This window comes from Lepidochelys kempii, chromosome 1 (assembly GCF_965140265.1).
Source record: "Lepidochelys kempii isolate rLepKem1 chromosome 1, rLepKem1.hap2, whole genome shotgun sequence".
Lineage (NCBI taxonomy): Eukaryota > Metazoa > Chordata > Testudines > Cheloniidae > Lepidochelys > Lepidochelys kempii.
The window spans coordinates 263,192,781-263,212,571 of NC_133256.1; the positions used below are offsets into that span (position 1 = coordinate 263,192,781).

General features: G+C 40.6%; 3 protein-coding genes across 3 annotated transcripts; 2 read left to right on the forward strand and 1 right to left on the reverse strand.

Annotated features, from left to right (window-relative positions):
* The first annotated feature begins 4,784 nt into the window (after positions 1 to 4,784).
* LOC140904951 (histone H1-like) lies at positions 4,785 to 7,280 on the forward strand. Its single transcript, XM_073327339.1, has one exon. It carries the CDS (start codon positions 4,844 to 4,846, stop codon positions 5,486 to 5,488), a length of 645 nt encoding a protein of 214 aa, XP_073183440.1. The 5' UTR covers positions 4,785 to 4,843; the 3' UTR covers positions 5,489 to 7,280.
* On the reverse strand, positions 6,502 to 7,819 carry LOC140904953 (histone H2B 8). The gene has a single exon (XM_073327341.1). It carries the CDS (start codon positions 7,743 to 7,745, stop codon positions 7,365 to 7,367), a length of 381 nt encoding a protein of 126 aa, XP_073183442.1. The 5' UTR covers positions 7,746 to 7,819; the 3' UTR covers positions 6,502 to 7,364.
* On the forward strand, positions 7,362 to 13,797 carry LOC140904952 (histone H2A.J). The gene is made up of 2 exons (XM_073327340.1): positions 7,362 to 8,593; positions 13,635 to 13,797. The coding sequence occupies exon 1, from the start codon at positions 8,092 to 8,094 to the stop codon at positions 8,479 to 8,481; it is 390 nt and encodes a 129-aa protein (XP_073183441.1). The 5' UTR covers positions 7,362 to 8,091; the 3' UTR covers positions 8,482 to 8,593; positions 13,635 to 13,797.
* Positions 13,798 to 19,791: the final 5,994 nt, after the last annotated feature.

Genomic DNA, 19,791 nt, shown 5'->3' on the forward strand with positions numbered 1-19,791 from the left:
TCCAGGGTGCCTGTGTATGGCTTCATGAGCCATGGCATTAAGGGGTAGGCTGGGTCCTCAAGGATAACTATAGGCATTTCAACATCCCCAATGGTTAATTTCTGGTCTGGAAAGTAAGTCCCTTGCTGCAGCTGTTGAAGCAGACCAGAGTTCCTGAAGATGCGAGAGTCATGTACCTTTCCAGGCCATCCCACTTTGATGTTTGTAAAACGTCCCTTGTGATCCACCAGTGCTTGCAGCACCATTGAAAAGTACCCCTTTCAGTTTATGTACTCGCTGCCTTGGTGCTCCGGTGGCAAGATAGAGATATGGGTTCCGTCTATGGCCCCACCACAGTTAGGGAATCCCATTGCAGCAAAGCCATCCACTATGACCTGCACATTTCCCAGGGTCACTACCTTTGATATCAGCAGCTCAGTGATAGCACTGGCTATTTGCATCACAGCAGCCCCCACAGTAGATTTGCCAACTCCAAATTGATTCCCGACTGACCGGTAGCTGTCTGGCGTTGCAAGCTTCCACAGGGCTATCGCCACACACTTCTCAACTGTGCGGGCTGCTCTCATCTTGGTATTCTTGTGCTTCAGGGCAGGGGAAAGCAAGTCAAGAAAGTTCCATGAAAGTGCCCTTACGAATGCGAAAGTTTCTCAGTCACTGGGAATCATCCCAGACCTGCAACCCTATGCAGTCCCACCACTCTGTGCTTGTTTCCCGGGTCCAGAATTGGCGTTCCATGCCACGAACCTGCCCAATTGACACCATGATGTGCACAATGCAGGGGCCTGTACTTTGTGAGAAGTCTATGTCCATGTCCTCATCACTCTCATCACTGCACTGCAGTCTCCTCCTCTTCGCCTGGTTTCGCTTTTCTTGCAGGTTATGGTTCTGCATACCCTGCTCGATAATGCACACGGTGTTTATAGTGCTCATAATTGCTGCAGTGATCTGAGCGGGCTCCATGTTCCCAGTGCTATGGCGTCTGCGCTGAAAAAAGGCGCGAAACGATTGTCTGCCATTGCTCTGACAGAGGGAGGGGCGACTGACAACATGGCTTACAGGGAATTAAAATCAACAAAGGGGGTGGCTTTGCATCAAGGAGAAACAGAATGGCCCCCTCAAGGATAGAACTCAAAACCCTGGGTTTAGCAGGCCGTTGATTTCACGGAGGGAGCGAGGAGAAAATGAATACAAAACAAATCTGGTCTATTTCTCGTTTTGATCCACTTCATCTATCTTTATACATCTTGCTGGCAGCAGACGGTGCAGTACGACTGCTGGCCATTGTCATCTCCTGGGTGGTCGGCAGAAGACGGTCCAGTATCACTGCTGGCCATCATCATCTCCTGGCTGCTCATTTGAAGACGGTGCAGTAGGACTGCTGGCAAGACTGAATCGCCATGAGATGAAACTTAAAAGGGAAATGATCTGGCTGAGTCACTCCCATGTTTGCCTAGGCACCCCTGACCCACCTCACCGAGGTCATCTAAAAGAGCACCCTGGAGTATGGCAACGATGGCTACCAGTCATACTGCACTGTCTGCTGCCAAAAGGCAATGAGCTGCTGCTGTGTAGCAATGCAGTACCGCGTCTGCCAGCACCCAGGAGACATACGGTGACGGTGAGCTGAGCAGGCTCCATGCTTGCCATGGTATGGCGTCTGCACGGGTAACCCAGGAAAAAAGGGGCGAAATGATTGTCTGCCATTGCTTTCACAGAGGGAGGGAGGGAAGGGGGTGCCTGACCATATGTACCCAGAACCACCCGCGACAATGTTTTAGCTCCATCAGGCATTGGGATTTCTACCCAGAATTCAAATGGGCGGCGGAGACTGGGGGAACTGTGGGATAGCTACCCACAGTGCAATGCTCCGGAAGTTGATGGTTGCCTCGGTACTGTGGACGCACTCTGCAGACTAACTGCTGACTAAATGCACTTAGAGCATTTGTGTGGGGACACACACAATCAACTGTATAAAAATGCTTTCTACAAAACCAACTTCTATAAATTTGACCTAATTTTGTAGTGTAGACGTAGCCTGACCCAGATAATTCCAGCTCACAGGGAAGAGGGGACTCATCCTGGCCTCCTGACTCCCTGATTAGCCTACCCGCCCTGTCAATCAGGCTGACCTGGAGCATTGTCCTCTCCCCATTGTTCCTGGGGACTGTCAGTCTCAGGGTCCTGATTTCCCATTGACCCTTCCCCTTTTGGTACTTTGAGCTAGCCAATCAAAACACCCCCACTGAATGTTAGTAAGGGGACAATAGTCCCCTTACACTTAAAAGAGCAACACTCAGATGCGGAAACTACAGAACCCGAACCACCAAAAAAAGTCAACCTTCTGCTGGTGGCATCTGACTGAGATGATGAAAATGAACATGCGTCATCTGTCCGTTCTGCTTTGGATCATTATCGAGCAGAACCCATCATCAGCATGGACGCATGTTCTCTGGAATAGTGGTTGAAGCATGAAGGGACATGTGAATCTTTAGCGCATCCAGGATGTAAATATCTTGTGATGCCGGCTACAATAGTGCCATGAGAACACCGGTTCTCACTTTCAGGTGACTTTGTAAACAAGAAGCTGGCAGCATTATCTCCTGCAAATGTAAACAAACTTGTTTGAGTGATTGGCTGAAGTAGGACTAGTGGACTTGTAGTCTGTACAGTTTTACATTGTTTTATTTTTGAGTGCAGTTTTCTTTTGTACATAATTCTACATTTGTAAGTTCAACTTTCATGATAAAGAGATTGCACTACAGTACTTGTATTAGGAGAATTGAAAAATACTATATTTTTTTTACAGTGCAAATATTTGTAATAAAAATAAATATAAAGTGAGCACTTACCACTTCGTATTCTGTGTTGTAAATGAAATCACTATATTTTAAAATGTAGAAAACATCCAAAAATATTTAAATAAACGGTATTCTATTATTGTTTAACAGCGTGATTAATCGCCATTAAATTTTTTAATTGCACGATTAATCTCCATTAATTTTTTTAATTGCTTGACAGCCCTAATTTTTTACATTCAAATAGAGCAGAATAAAATCAGGATTACATATGAAACAAAGAAGGTGAAGATTTCACTATTTATCTTTACAGCTTCCATTTACTCTTTCTATCAATGTTCTCTTTATAGTAAAATGATTTTGTTGCTTATACATTTTTTTAAAAAATAACAAAGGTGTTGTTTTAGGAAGTGACTAAAACAGATAAATTACATTTCTCACTTTAAATTGGCATTTTTATTTCTAATTATTTTAGAATAGTTTTAGAGCCCTATCCATAGTATAATGTGAATGTGGTGAGGCGAACCTTACTTTTCTAAAACAATCAGTGGAGATTCTGCATAGTAGACATTTGCTTGTCACCAGTTACAATCTGGTCAAATATTATTCTGGATCTTTAAGTTTATCATATTACCACATTTTCAGATTTCTGCCCAGGAGCTGTTTGTGGCCTAGTTCTCACTGATTAAAATCAAGATAATCTAAAGCAACTTCTGGCTACTGTTACCAAACAGAAAGAGAAGTTGCAATTTCTCACATTTGGTTGTGCCTGTATCGTAGGATAGTGATAATTCAGCCATTGTTTTTTGAATTTTTAATTTACTCTACCAAGAGTCTTTGAATTAATTTAGAGGTTCTGTTACTTCTTGAGAAAAATGACTGACCAAACAAACACAAAACTAAATCACATTGAAATTACTGCCACAGAAAAGATTAAAGTTCTCTCAAGCATTTTTTTTCTCTTGAAAAGGGTGGCATATATAACATGAAGACAAAATATAACACAGATACAATAGAGATAAAAGTAGATAACTTGAAAAATTAATTATTCAGTTTATAAGAGCTAGTTTTGCATAGTAGTAAATTTAAACAGAAAACTGGACTTTTGTTTCTTATTATTATTATTATTGCTATAAAATTGTTTCTGGCTTGCTATAAATCTTAATGAACGCTGATATAAAAGCACAGATTTTTCTTTTATTTCAGACTAAAACAATGCATAAATTTCATTAGTTTTCAGTTTTGCTAATATATTTAATGAATAGAAGTTATTTATTTTAATTGTATTTTTTTTAGGAACAATTAATTCAGAGAGCTCAAGATGAGGTTTCTGTTCTATTTGAACACCTAGACCCATACAGTGAGACAATTACTTCCATATACATGTCTGGAGAATAAACATCCTTCTACAAGTCTTTAATCAGATCCCTGTGGCATTGCATGGGGGACTATTTCAGCAGAATTTAGTATTTTTAGGAGATAAAGGATTTGGATAAGGGAGACAGTTCTTAATCCATACTCCCAGTTCAGGAATGAGATTGTGTTACTTCCTTCTTTTCAAAACCAATTTATATTGACAACATACATTCAAATAACTGGCTTTATATCCTGAGTTGGAGAAAACCCTCTAAAGAACAACATTTCATTGTAGTTGTGGTTTTATTGCCAACGGTAAAGTTTTAATTTAAAGCGAAAAACAAAAGTTTCCCTCTTCAGAGGTCTCTCCAGCTCTAAGTATCAGGGTTTATTGGCTCTTCTTTACCTCATCTTTATTCTCTCCTACAAGAAACTCTACTGAATGAAAATACCCTCTTTCACCTTCACGCAGCTAAGAAATGAGGTAATTTAGTGATATATATTTTGCAAAAAATACACTTTTTTAACTCCGAAGAAACACAAACAGAGAGGAGAAAAGAGCCCTTTTGGGCTTGCAGCTGGGCGGGCTCTTTAACGTACCAATCACAGATCAGCTCTTCTCTATAAATTCAGGCATCTGACCAAGTCTCTCCAGCCCAATTACTTTTGATTTGCTGAAAACGGTTGTCAGCATGTCGGAAACTGCGCCTGTTGCAGCGCCTACTGTCTCCGCTCCTGGGGCAAAAACCTCTACTAAAAAACCGAAGAAGGCGGCAGGAGGCTCTAAAGCCCGCAAGCCTCCAGGTCCCAGCGTGACCGAGCTGATCACCAAGGCGGTGTCCGCATCCAAGGAGCGCAAAGGGCTCTCGCTGGCCGCCCTTAAGAAGGTTCTGGCCGCCGGAGGGTACGATGTGGAGAAGAACAACAGCCGCATCAAGGTAGGATTAAAGAGCCTGGTGAGCAAAGGCGTTTTGGTGCAGACAAAAGGTACCGGTGCTTCTGGTTCTTTTAAACTCAACAAGAAGCCTGGTGAGATTAAGGAGAAGGCGCCGAAGAAAAAGCCAGCGGCAAAGCCTAAGAAGGCGGCTGCTAAGAAGCCCGCCAGCGCCGCCAAGAAGCCCAAAAAGGCTGCAGTGGCGAAAAAGAGCCCGAAAAAAGTGAAGAAACCAGCGGGTTCTGCAGTGAAGAAAGCAGTCAAGAGTCCGAAAAAAGTGAAAGCCGCCAAGCCCAAGAAGACAACTAAAAGCCCGGCTAAGGCGGTGAAACCAAAAGCTGCCAAGCCCAAGCCTACAAAGGCCAAAACAGCGAAGGCGAAGAGGGCAGCACCCAAAAAGTAAAGTGTAAATTTGAAGAGAAAATTTCTGACCCAACGGCTCTTTTAAGAGCCACCCACAAGTTTCAGAAAAAGAGCAAAATTGCTATACGCGAGAACACTGGGTGACTTGAAGGTATCCGGAGTACTCGCTTTGTTATATAAGTCGGGTATAGTGAGTATGTACAAAGAGAAAGAATGCTCGTTCGTTCCGGTTTACTATTGGGATCATTTCCTGGGCAGTTTTAAATAAAAATATAGGGAGTGAAGAAGCTTGTAGCGCCGGGAAGCTATCGCTAAAACTCCCTTACCGTGACACGCTTCTAGGTAGCTTAGGAGTCAGCTGGTTAGGGGCGGGGTGCCTAGCTCTCAGTAGATTCTAGACTATATTGCTTAGTTCTAGCCATTTAGACCAGTACTGACAAAATAAGAAACCGAGAACTACGCACTTTCTCCGTGCTGTTTGGCTATCTCCTCTCTGATTGGCTGATAGTGCAGATATGGATAAATCTTATTGGACATGTCCGAAGTTTTGAAAACCCCGCGCGCTCTGAGAAGAGCGCCCTTCCTTGTCTCTGATTTGTTTGATCACAAAAACTGTCGTCACCAATGACCCGATCCTTGAAACGCTCGCTCCCTGAAGGATCCTGACTTTCCTATTTCCAGCCCCATTCCCCTAAAGCACTCGTCTTTCAAATACTTTCCCCCAACTATTAGAGAGACAAGGTGGGTAAGATAATATCTTTAAGCTTGTCTCTCCCACCAATGGAACTTGGTACAACATAAGATATTACCTCACCCACGTTGTCCTTACATCCTGGGACCGACAGGGCTACAAGAAGACTGAATTTCCCATCCCAATTGCATTGTTATTGCCCAATTCCGACAGTTCCTGGAGCCCACTTCCTGAAAACTATTTTGTTTTCTCGTGTGTGTGTGTGTGTGTGTACTTGCCTCACTGTTTCTTTTTCAGACTGACCTATTTATGACCCCTGAACACTAATCCCAGGGAACAAGCAGGGCGATAGACCAGGGTGGCTTTTTTTTTTGTTTTGTTTTTTAATTTTTTTAATGTATTCATATTTCCAATCTTGTATTAATTCGAGATGATTTAAAGGTGAGGACGAGCTAAATTCCTTTCCCCTCAGATTGATTACGTATGCAATCCAGAACCCACCAATTCTTCTCTTTACGTTTAAAGTGTAGATAAAGGACAGATGGAGAATGTACCTGGATTCATTTACAATACTTCCATAAACTGTTTCCTCGTATTTTTCTTACTTCCCAACACAAAATGTACCCTAGAACCAAGACGCTTCTTAGGTTTACTATATTGGATTAAACAATTTCCCTGTTTGTTACTGCTGCAAACCATGCCAGCTATTTCAAGTGCAACGTAATAGTTCATCAAGAGTTTTGAGTTAACTTGAGAATGTGTGATTTAAACAAGAGTTATTACATCATTGACTATTTCATCTGCGGGAAGTCTTGCCAGGCAAACTGACAGTTAATCAACGCAAAACGGACAAAAGTAGCAAGGAGCATTTATATGGATACTGAATGCCCCCCTTCAACAGAAAAATAAGTAAAAGAAAGCAGTAACAAAGGATATTTATAACATTTACTTTCATCATTTGAGTATTGTATACAGTAAATTTTATTCTTATTTCTTGTATTTACGTGGATTTTGGTTCCTCAATAGGGCAATACATTTTTAAACTAGAGTAATCGCAATTAATGTATTTCCAGCATCAATAACTAACACCGAAACTAAAAACGCAGAATAAAATACATGTGTTAAAACAACACAATGCATGGTTTAGTGCCAAAGCTCTTTTACAGAGTAAGTGGGCGGCTCTGAAAAGAGCCTTTGGGTTACAGATGTTAGCATTCATATATCTTTACTTAGAGCTTGTGTACTTGGTAACAGCCTTTGTACCCTCAGACACAGCGTGTTTGGCCAACTCCCCCGGCAACAGAAGGCGCACAGCGGTCTGGATCTCTCGGGATGTGATGGTTGAACGCTTGTTGTAATGCGCCAGACGAGACGCTTCCCCCGCGATACGTTCGAAAATGTCGTTTACAAAGGAGTTCATAATGCCCATCGCCTTAGAGGAAATGCCGGTGTCCGGGTGAACTTGCTTCAACACTTTGTACACGTAAATTGAGTAACTTTCCTTCCTAGTTTTTCTACGTTTTTTATCTCCCTTCTTCTGGGTCTTGGTCACGGCCTTCTTAGAACCCTTCTTGGGAGCAGGAGCAGATTTCGCCGGCTCAGGCATTTTAACAGTTAAGTGTACTCTCCAACTCGAAAACGACAACAACAAAATCAGAAAAAAAAAGCCGTTCCTCCCTGTATTTATAGGTTTGCTATGCAAATGAGCAGCCTATGTATTCTAGTTTTCTATTGGCAGTTGGATTCAACATATGGTGTTGCGTTGTATGCTGCAATTGGTCAATGTGAGATCCTCGTCTTCATTGGTTGCTCAGAGAGTGACATTTTTCAACCAATCATGATTCACTAATCCGTCCGGGAGAGGGAATAAAAGAGCAAGAATCGTTGCGTCATTATACTTTTCCCATTTGTGTTTTTGTGAACGGCGGTTCTTGTGGTGAAGAAGAGTTACGATGTCGGGCCGAGGGAAACAAGGCGGAAAAGTGAGGGCTAAGGCAAAGTCTCGTTCATCTCGGGCCGGCTTGCAGTTTCCGGTTGGCCGTGTTCATCGGCTTCTCCGGAAGGGTAATTATGCTGAGCGAGTTGGAGCTGGAGCCCCTGTCTATATGGCGGCTGTCTTAGAATATCTGACCGCTGAGATTCTCGAGTTGGCTGGTAATGCTGCTCGGGATAACAAAAAGACTAGGATCATCCCCCGCCATCTGCAGCTCGCCATCCGTAACGACGAGGAGCTCAACAAGCTACTGGGGAAAGTCACGATCGCTCAAGGGGGTGTCCTGCCCAACATCCAGGCTGTGCTGCTGCCTAAAAAAACCGAAAGTCATAAAGCCAAGAGCAAGTAAAAGTGACTTAGAGAAAACGAGATAATTCTTAAAAATAACCCAAAGGCTCTTTTCAGAGCCACCCACAGGATCAGAAAAGAGCTAAATTATTTTGTCTTACGGATTTAATAAAGTGAGTACGCTTTGTATTTTTAACTTAATCATTTTGCTGCACTTTTTCCTCTTAGGGTTCCCCACCTTCTGCATGAAGGAATAAACCTTTCGATTTACCAGTAGCTGTATTGCAATGGATTTCTAGGTGTTATCGATATAATTTAGTATATCTATTCTTCGTTTTCGAAAAACAAATTTTTAATTTAAGATTGTGGTAATTAAGTGGTATATGACAATTTTCAGAGTAGCAGCTGTGTTAATCTGTATCCGTAAAAAGAAAAAGAGTACTTGTGGCCCCTTAGAGACTAACAAATATATGGAAACTAAAAGTAAATCGTAAAACCTCACTTCTGCTATGCTCCGTATTTAACCTATCTCCCCAGTATTTTAATTGTGGTGTCGTTCTGCCTGTCTCTTACAAATGTATCACCTTCAAGGTCATTCCGAAAAAAGGTCCCTTAGAGACGTGAATGAATTTAGAGGATCGGCTGAAACACTAGCACAGTAAGAGGTAGATGTATACAATAAAAAGGACAAAAAGTATCAAAATCCATGTATTACTGCCATTAATAGATCTCTTTGTGGTGTTTGTGCTCTGATTTAAGGGGATAAAGCTTTCCTGCGATGTAATTTAGATTTATTTGGAAATGAACAAATGAAACCCAGAGGTGCGGTGTGTTAAACCAAACTAGCTCCTCAAATCACCTAGACTGGGCGATGAAGCGTTGAATGTAGAGGAAAAAACCCCACGACAAAATGAGCTGCCACCGGCCGCGCTTATCAATTGCTGCACTGGGCGGGCTTTTCAAACCTGCCAGCCGTTTTCATTTCCTTGCCAGTCAGCTGCGTTTTGTATTTCTTCCTTCTCTCCCGTTCCTCCCAATCAACAGCGGCGCTTTCCTTTTTTCCTCATTCTCTCCTTTAACCTTCTGTACTGAAGAGATCAAGGCGCTCTAAAGAGTACGCCCTGCAGAACTGAGTTAAGAGATTCTCAGAGATTTAGATTTCCCAGCTCACATGTCCAGAGCGCAGCTGTTTCGGTGCGGTAGAGTGCCGAGGTTGCCATGCGGTTCCCTGGTTATGTAGAGGGCGATGGGGGCGGGTCGGAGGGTTTCCTAGTTTTATGGGGAGCACATAATAGAGTCCCATAATGAGCCAATACATCGGTGTTTTCTGCGTCGATTCCCCGCCTATACCACGGCTGTAGTCCCGAAGGATCAAAGTGCCTCCGTCAGCCCAAGCGAGCCACAGCACCAGCTACGGGGGAACCTCTCAAGTGCTTATAACTCCATCTCCAGCCCTATCCCTCACAATCCATTTTATAATTTATCTCCATAATGTGTAATGCACTTTACTGCATCGACTCCCTGCAGAGCAGGAATGAAGGATAACTAGAGTACCTATGCTCCAGGAAGGTAAACAACTTTGATGGGAGAGAGCTTGGAACTCTGATGCTGTGCAGGTAGCTTGTAGCTGTGATACTGTGAGTGTGGGGTTCTGTTCTTACCTCCTCATTTCAAAGCCTCCCCCTTTATATGTCAAGCTCCAAATAAATGTGTTCTTCCTCCCAAAATGTAGCCCTGATGTGAAATACAAACTTCCTGCTGCCATGCAATAGCTGTCTCTCCAGGTTAGGTAAAGCATCTTTCCTTTGAGTCCCATTAACATTAGAATGCTCCTTATTCAGTGCTAGGCCATCAGTTTATTACACTCAGGTTTACCTACTGGACCTCTATGGTCACAAAGAGCCTTTTGGGATAGGTTGGGGAGGTGTGTTGTGCATTAGATAGGGTTTCTGTGATTTATTTAAATAACCTTTATTTCTCTTGTTTTGACACAACAATAACTTGTGTTTGGGGTTTGTTTCCAAGAACTTAGTTTTATATGTACACCACACTTTTGTAAGCAACCTATCTTCTTCTTTTGTGTGCTTTAAAAATATTTTAACTACATGTGTTAATTTTATATTTATAGGTTTTTTTTTTTTGGTTTTTTTTAAGGGAACAATTCTGGCTTTATTTTTGAAGGTTGACTATTTTAAGAGCAAACATCCCAAACACCGAGAAAAGAAGAACAGAATATAGGAAAAATGCATCTTTTCTCTCTGATGCTTCCAGTTTAGCTACAATGAAGTGTTGCAGAGCTACATTTTTTCTGGTCTGCTGAAATGTACTCTTATTGAGCGGTGAGGGAGACTAGAGGTAGATTTCACTGTAACTCTTAAACTGGTCCAATTACCCTGTTTGTTACAAGCTGACCCCTTATATAGGTTTCTAGTCATTGGCTCTTGTTATACCTTTGCCTGCTACATTTAAGAGCTCTCTACTATAAACTAAACTAAAACAAAACAAACAAAAACTCTCCAGGTCAGTGCTTGGAGATTGAGAACAAGACACCCTTGCTCATCTCTTGGATAAGATAAACAGAATGAGTTTCTTAAGTCTCTTTGTAAGGTAGATTTTCCAGGCCTCAGTTCATTCTTGGAGTTTTCTGAACCCTGTCCAAATTTTTCAACATCCTTTTTGGAGCGTGGACACTAGAACTAGACAAAGAATTACTATAATGGTATCACCAAAGCCACATAAAGAAGTAATACCATCGTAATTATACATCTAAGGTTTGTGTTAGAAGTCTTAGCAACAGCATTACACTCAGAGCTCCTGTTTAATTGGCTACCTACTTTTTTCAGAGTCACTGTTTTCCACTGTACGTGCATATTTATTGTCATCATAGGAACATTTTGGTTTGTTATGCTAACAATTCTCTTATCTCAATAGAAATCTTAACATGAGCAACTTGGGAGACTTCTGAGTGGTGTGTTTTTGGGAGGCGCCTTCATTGTTTAGATGGAAGGAAGGCTTTTAGCGGCCTTATGTGTATTAACCTCTTATTTTTCTATTTCAGTAACCTTTCCTTAGTTCCTCCTGAGCCACTGACACATCAGGCAGTCCAGTTCTTCCACTGATTATGGACATTCATTAATTGTGATACTTCTTCCCAGATGATTCCAGCATATTGAATACCCTTTGTCACTGTCTTCTGCCAGTGTTTCCTTGGCCATCCTCACTTTCTTTTTCCTCCCTTGGGTACTCCGTTCCATACTTGCTTACCATGTCTCCCATCTTCCATACAGTGTACATCTCCCAACTGCCTGAGCCTTCTTTCTTTGTGTATATTATCTAACACATCCTGCTCTGTCAGCGCCCTTACTCTCTCATTTGTTGTTTTGTTTTTCCATTAAATGTGTAGTGTTTTTCAACCATCTGTAACTGGCAGCTTCTCATCTCTTTTTATTAGTCACTGTCATCTTCCAAATCTCTGCTCCTTACAATACTGCAGTATAGTCTGATCTTTAGTTTGATATGGAGACCTCTGTTTGACTAAATGTTGTTCATCCTTCCAAAGTGGTGTTTGATTTTCCTAATCTTGTATGAATATCTGGATGGCAGCCACTTTAAAATATCACATCCCCAGGAAGCAAAACACTTCTACCTGATCGATTTCTTTTCCATTCATGTACACCTTTGCATCTGTTAGGATCATGAAGGTAGGAAACCATTCAACTGTGCAAAGATGTATATGGATGGATTACAGTAACATTAATACAAAAAAGATCTCACAGAGTACACAAAGGGACAGGTGTTCAAGGGTGTAAGTGGTAGAATATTTGGTCAATCAGATTGCATGGGAAAGCAAAACCAAAGATCCATTTTTGGACTCAAAGGAAGATAGGAAGAGTGAGGGATTACACTCAGAAGTTTAGATTTAAGGAGGGGGGGAAAGTCAAAAGTATTTCTGAATACATTGGCTTAGACATCTGTCCATGCTTCCATTTCACAGTATAAAATCATGATACTAGACAACTGCAGATAATTAACTGATCCCTACTTCCTAGATCTTTTACACGTATCATACTCTTGCATGGAATCAGGACAAATTAAACTGAAATACACAAGGTGCGTATTTCAAGTTCCTTAAGTAGTGAATCCCTATATTCCCTCAAATTTACATTTTAGAGTTGGTCTGCGTGTTTGTGTGTCCAATCACATTTATTTTAGCAAATTATCGCTGTGGTGAATTGTTTAACTAGCATACTGTACTTCAGCATTTTTGGGCCTGATCCTCAGGTCTGGCCAAGCTATACCTAAGGAAGGAGCGAAAGGAGAAGGAACAATGATGGCTTTATGCCAGGGATCAGTGGAACCCCTGGCATGGATTAGAGTAGCCGCAGAGCTTTGTACATTTGAGTTTAGCTAGTAGTGGCCCCAGTGCTGTTCCAGCCACTGGAAACCATCATCCTGCAGGTGTGCTTCCATCATGTTGGAATTTGTAAGAGAAGGTGACATAAACTGTATCAATTACACTGGAGGAATCCTCAGTTGTCCAAGTATGATGGTTTTAAAGCCAGTTTGTGCTGCTGGAGTAAGGGGAAAGATGTAAGGTTTAAAAAATCCACAGATTACTCCTACATAAATATCCTTGCCTTTGCTCTTACAAATAACAGAGATAATGGTAAATAAGTAAAGCCTCCAAAGATAAAGTAAATGATGCTATTTAATGGAAATAATTTACATTTAATGTGGCTTTACCACCTCCCTGAATTCACTCCTCAGTATGTTCCTAAATCTTAACATATACAATTTGTAAACAACAAATTAAAAGTACCTCAAACCTACTAAATAAAGATAAAGCCCACCACCACCAGAGGAAGCAATGATTTCTAATAGCAGCAATTACTGTATTTATTTCTCCCAGTTGTAACAGCTAACTGCATCATTTTTTTTCCAGTTCCCCACCTGCACTTTGAAATAATGTGTATAAAGTATTTCTAAATTGATCAGCATGCACACTGCAGGCTACATGAATATATCACATCCTTAGACCCAACCTATTATCTGGCTGTACATATTTTTCATCCAGTCCAGCTTCCTCTTCATTCTAATATGTTGAAGATCTCGTCTTGCCTTCATAGCTATTACACACAATGGAATTACATTGTAATTAGTATGTCATTGATACTGTTGTTTCATGTAAAAAAGAATTTTCTATCTTGTTTACAGAATCCCAAGAAACACTCCACTCCCTGACGAGGAGATTGTAGTTGAAGCAGTGTCTAAGTCTGTGAAACTGGGTTATAGTTTCATGGTCCTTGGCAAAGTTAAGTATGTTACATCACCCAGAATCACTGTTGGTATAGACAAAAAGCAAACTTAAGCTCAAATAAATTTGTTAGTCTCTGAGGTGCCACAAGTACTCCTGTTCTTTTTGTGGATACAGGCTAACACGACTGCTACTCTGAAACCTGTTGGTATAGAGAAAAGGAGGACTTGTGGCACCTTAGAGACTAACCAATTTACTTGAGCATAAGCTTTCGTGAGCTACAGTTTACAGATGCATCCGATGAAGTGAGCTGTAGCTCACGAAAGCTAATGCTCAAATAAATTGGTTAGTCTCTAAGGTGCCACAAGTGTCCTTCACTGTCTGCTCAGTGTGTGTGTGTGTCTGTGTAGGGGGAAAGGGGGCATTTTTTCTATTTTTAAATAGAAATAAAGTTTGTCATCATTAATTGTGTGAAGCCACCCTCTGTATGTTTTAAGAAATGGTAGTAACCCACTAAGACTTGCATTACCTTGGAGGGGTAGCCTTTTCAGTTATGGTGTAGTTGTACCACAGTTAAGGTTGCATTACAAAGTTCAGTTTAATAAGAGCTTTAAACAGTATCTTTGTAAAAATTGCATTGAAAAGGCAAAAATAAAAACATAGACTATAAACACTGAGGATATTTGATTTTTTATGGTAATTTGATAAATAACAGTATGATGTGGCCGTGAACAAGGCTAATGCAATCCTAGGATGAATCAGACAAGGTTTAACTTTGTTCAAACTCTGTCTGTCCATCTGGCCTCCTTCATCAGACTCCCAGCTGTGTGTCCTGACTGCTTCCTGCAGCCCACACTTAACCTATCTCGCATCTCTCCTGTCCTTAGATATCAAGCTGGGAGTGGATTGTTGTTCAGCTTCCTTAAGGAGAGGTGAAGAAGTCATTGATTTCTAAGTGTCAATGTCCTGGCAACTGTATTTGCCATTGTCTTCTCAGACACTCCACTGATGTGGGGATTGAAGCCCACTTGACTCAGACAGCTAGGTGCTATTCACAACTGTGTCTTAGTCTGCCCCAAGAGCAAACAGACCTTTTCCACCCACTAGGTAACAATGCAGCATATAGGGTAAACTGAGGCACATATACACTTCATATAAATATTACAGAAAATTCCCACTTTGTCACAAAAATATTAACAGTGACATCAGCAGTGTTAAGGCAGAATAACTTCCAAAATGCTTTCACTGTGTGGCAATCAGATGTGTTAATATAATTGATACAATAGCATATTAGGTCACTGTCAAAGTTTTGCATTACAGTGAAAGTTGGATGAGTGAACAGTGCCCTCATCAACATAAGCTGTAAAATATGAGGGTAACTCAGCACAGAGATATAAAAATGTTTAATGTGTCATTCTGACTTTATTCATTCACAGCTACTAATTCCCGGTTTTGAGAAAAACTCAGTGGCACCAGCCTAGAGCAGTGTTCAGAACACAAGACAGGTGTCCCATCTAGTGAACATACTGGTCAAGTACTGCCCAGAGCCAGTTGCTCCAGAAGTAGGCGTAAGGAGTTTGCAACAATAAATCAGTGAACTGCTAGTCTCAATCTCTAACTCATCACAAGTACCACTGGAATACCCTCCCTGAGGTCTGAAGATGCCTCACTATTGCTTTACAGGTTTCAGAGTAGCAGCCGTGTTAGTCTGTATTCGCAAAAAGAAAAGGAGTACTTGTGGCACCTTAGAGACTAACCAATTTATTTGAGCATAAGCTTTTGTGAGCTACAGCTCACTTCATCAGATGCATCCTGTAGCTCATGAAAGCTCATGCTCAAATAAATTGGTTAGTCTCTAAGGTGCCACTAGTACTCCTTTTCTTATTGCTTTACAAAATCTGCAGCAGAAATTTTGCTCACGAGAAAACTGCACAAATATTCACCCTGTCTTATCTTTAGGGAAAGTGATCTGGAAATATCATTGGTTCCCAAGGACTTCAGGCATGTGACGTTATCTCCTCCAGGGAGGCCTCAGATTCCCAGAAGGCCTTTTGAAATCTCCTACAACCAACTTCTTTGGTAAACTATTCCAGGAACTGTGGGACAGAGAGGTACCAAGAGTACAGGGCAGCTATTACATTATAGTAGTAGCATTAAAGGTGGCAAACTGCTCCCAAAAGAGCATGTCTATTGTGGACAAACTGCACTATTGGTACTTAAACTAATGTAGTCCAAGTTATCCAATTACCAACAGTTCAATTCTCTAATGAAGACACAGAGCATTTTGCAATGCCCAAGGTTTATGCATTTGTAAATTGTCAGTGGCAATTACTTTTTGCTTCATTTTAATGTATTTGAATAACAATCTAGATTTAGAAAGAAAGAAAGAAAAAAGGGTGTAGACAGAACTATGAACCAGATGCAAAACACAGCACAAATTTAATTTATTTATTTGGGAAATCTGATGTATACAATATATTAATACAGGTATAAATACATTTTTCCTCAGATTTTATACATATAGAATATTAGTTGTGACAAGAAGTACTTTATTATTTTGCCAAAGCTACTTTGTAAATTAAGAACTGGTATTAAATATACATAGATACAAATATATAGAATCACAGAAACATAAGGCCGGAAGGGACTTTGAGAGGTCATCAAGTCCATCCCCCTTCCTTGAGGCAGGACCAGATAAACCTAAACTATCCCTGACAGGTTTTTGTCCAACCTGTTCTTTAAAAGTTCCAGTGACGGGGTTTCCTCAACATCCCTTGGAAGCCTGTTCCAGAGCTTAACTATCATTACAGTTAGAAATTTTTTTCTTAATATCTGACCTAAATCACCCTTGCTGCAGATTAAGCCCATTGCTTCCTGTCCACCTTCAGTGAACATGGAGAACAATTGATCACCATCCTCTTTCTAACAGCCTGTAACATGTTCGAACAGTCATCAGCTCCCCTCTCAGTCTTCTTTTCTCAAGGAAAAAAAAAAAAAAACCATTCCCAGGGTTTTTTTAACCTTTAGTCATACGTCAGGTTTTCTAAACTTTTATCTGTTTGTTACTCTCTTCTGGACTCTCTCGAATTTGTTCGCATATTTCCTAAGTGTGGTGCTCAGAACTGGAAACAGTACTTGAGCTGAGTCTTTATCAGTGCTAAGAGGAACAGGACATTTAGCTCCCAGGTCTTACATAAAACACTCCTCTTAAAGCAACCCACAAGGATATTAACCTTTGTACAAACTACATAACATTGTTGACTCATATTCAATTTGTGATCCACGATAACTCCCAAATTCTTTTCAGAAGTACTGCCACATAGTCAATTATTCCCTAATTTATCTTTGTGTGTTTGATTTTTCATTCCTGAATATAGTATTTGTAATTGTCTTTACTGAATTTCATGTTGTTGACTTCAGACCAATTCTCCAATTTGTCAATGTCATGTTGAATTCTTTCTAATCCCGTCCTCCAAAGTGCTTGCAACCCTTTCAAGCTTAGTGTCATCTGCAAATTGTATAAACATATTCTCCACTCTATTATCCATGTCATTCATGAAAATACTGAAAAGTACCAGACCCAGTATTAACCCATGTGGGACCCCACTAGATACACTCTCACAGTTTAGAAGTGAAACTTTGATAACTACTCCTTGAGTATGTTCTTTCAACAAGTTGTATACTCATCTTATAGTAAATTCATCCAGCCTGCATTTCTCTAATTTACTTATGAGAATGTCATGTGGAACTGTGTCAAAAGCCTTATTAACATCAAGATAGATCACATCTACCACTTGCCCTCTATCCATTAGGCCATCATTCCTGTCAAACAAGGAAATTGAGTTGGTTTGGCATGATTTGTTAGAACATAAGAAGGGCCATACTGGGTCAGACCAAAGGTCCATCTAGCCCAGCATCCTGTGTTTTGACAGTGGCCAATGCGAGGTGCCCCAGAGAGAATGAACAGAAAACATAATCATCAAATGATGTATGTCCTGTCACCCATTCCCACATTCTGGCAAACAGAGGGTAGGGATGCCACCCCTGCCCGTGCTGGCAAACAGCAATTGATGGACCTATCCTCCATGAATTTATCTAGTTCTTTTTTGAACACTGTTGTAGTTAAATGTATTCTTAACAAATACATGCTGACTATTCCTTCTAAGATTATTCTCCTCCAGGTACTTATAAATTGATTGTTTAATAATTTGTTCCACTATCTTTCCAGGTATCAAAGGTAGGCTGACTCGTCTATAATTGCCTGGGTACTCTGTTCCACTTTTTAAAGACAGGTTTCAGATTAATAGCCGTGTTAGTCTGTATTTGCAAAAAGAAAAGGAGGACTTGTGGCACCTTAGAGACTAACCAATTTATTTGAGCATAAGCTTTCGTGAGCTACAGATCACTTCATCGGCTGCATACTGTGGAAAGTATAGAAGATCTTTTTATACAGAGTGGGTTTGTGTGGAGGGGACTTGTTGGACATTTTTCTATTTTGTCATATTACTTTCCCAACAAATGCCTGGGTAATTAAATTTCCCAGGTCTTGTGTTTTGGATATTTCTATTATTTGTTCTAGAAATGCCTCATTCACCTCCTGTTCTGTTCTTTCCCTATTTTGGCTTACATTACTCCCCCCTTGTTGTTAATATTAATTGTGTTGAATATCTGGTCAGCATTATTTTTTTCAGTGAAGACTGAAGGAAAATGGACATTAAACATCTCAGCTTTCTTGGTGTAACCACTTATTAGCTTTCCTGTCCTGCTGAGTAAAGGACTACACTGCCCTACATCTTTCTCTTGCTGATGAATTTAAAGAACCTCTTCTTGTTGCCTTTTATGTCCCTGACTAGGTCTAATTCAATTTGAGCCTTAGCTGTTGTGATTTTTTTCCCTACTTGTGTGTGTTATTCTTCGTATTCCTCCTGAGTAATTTGTCCATGTGTCCACTTTTGCTAGGATTCCTTTTTGATCTTCCAGGTTATTAAAGAGCTCCTGATGGAGCCATATTGGCTCCTTATTATTTGTCTATCTTTACTTCACATTTAAATAGTTTAAAGTTGTACCTTTTTTTATATTATCTCCTTGAGAAACTGCCAGCTCTCCTGAACTCCCTTTTCCCCTAGGATTTGGTTCCCATGGTAGCTTGCCTACCAGTTCTCTGTTTGTTCAAGTCTACTTTTTTTTAATGTCATTGGCCTTATTCTGCTGCTCTCACTCCTTCCTTTCCTTAGAATCCTTAAATCTACCAAACTGCCTTCCACCTTCAGATTTGCTACCAATTCCATCCTGTTTGTCAGACTCAGGTCTAAAATGGCAGTCCCCCTCGTTACTTCCTCCATTTTCTGAAAGAAAAGGTTGACCCCAATGCTTCCAAGAACTTGTTGGACATTTTTCTATTTTGTCATATTACTTTCCCAACAAATGCCTGGGTAATTAAATTTCCCAGGTCTTGTGTTTTGGATATTTCTATTATTTGTTCTAGAAATGCCTCATTCACCTCCTGTTCCTGATTTAGTGGTCTATAGTAGATCCCTACTGTGATGTCACTCCTTTTTTACCCCTTTTATCTTTACCCAGAGACTTTCAGCTGGTCTGCCTCCCACTTCCTTCTGTGCCTCAGAAAAGGTGTATATATTCTTGATGTATAATGCAACATCTCCTCCCTTTTACCCTACCTGTCCTTCTTGAACAAACTACAGCCTTCTATACCAATATCAAATCTTGACTTATCCCACCAAGTCTCTGTGATGCCAATAATCTCATAATTTACTTCATATACTAACAATTCCAGTTCTTCCTGTTTATCCCCCATGGTCCTTGCATTTGTGTATAGACATGTAAGATGTTGACCAGATTCCCCCACTGATTTCCCTCTTGTTGCTTTTATGACCAGATTGTTATTTTCCATATTCCCACCAACATCTAACCCTCTTCTAATATTAACTTTTCTTTCTGCCTACCTGTGGGCTTTTGTCACCTACATTCTTTGAACTTAGTTTTCACCTCTCCTTACTAAATTGGTAAATCAATGTGTGAAGATGCTGTTCTCCTTCTTGGCCAGATGGACCCCATCTCTTCCAGCAAACCTTCTGCTTTGAACCACGTCACATGGTT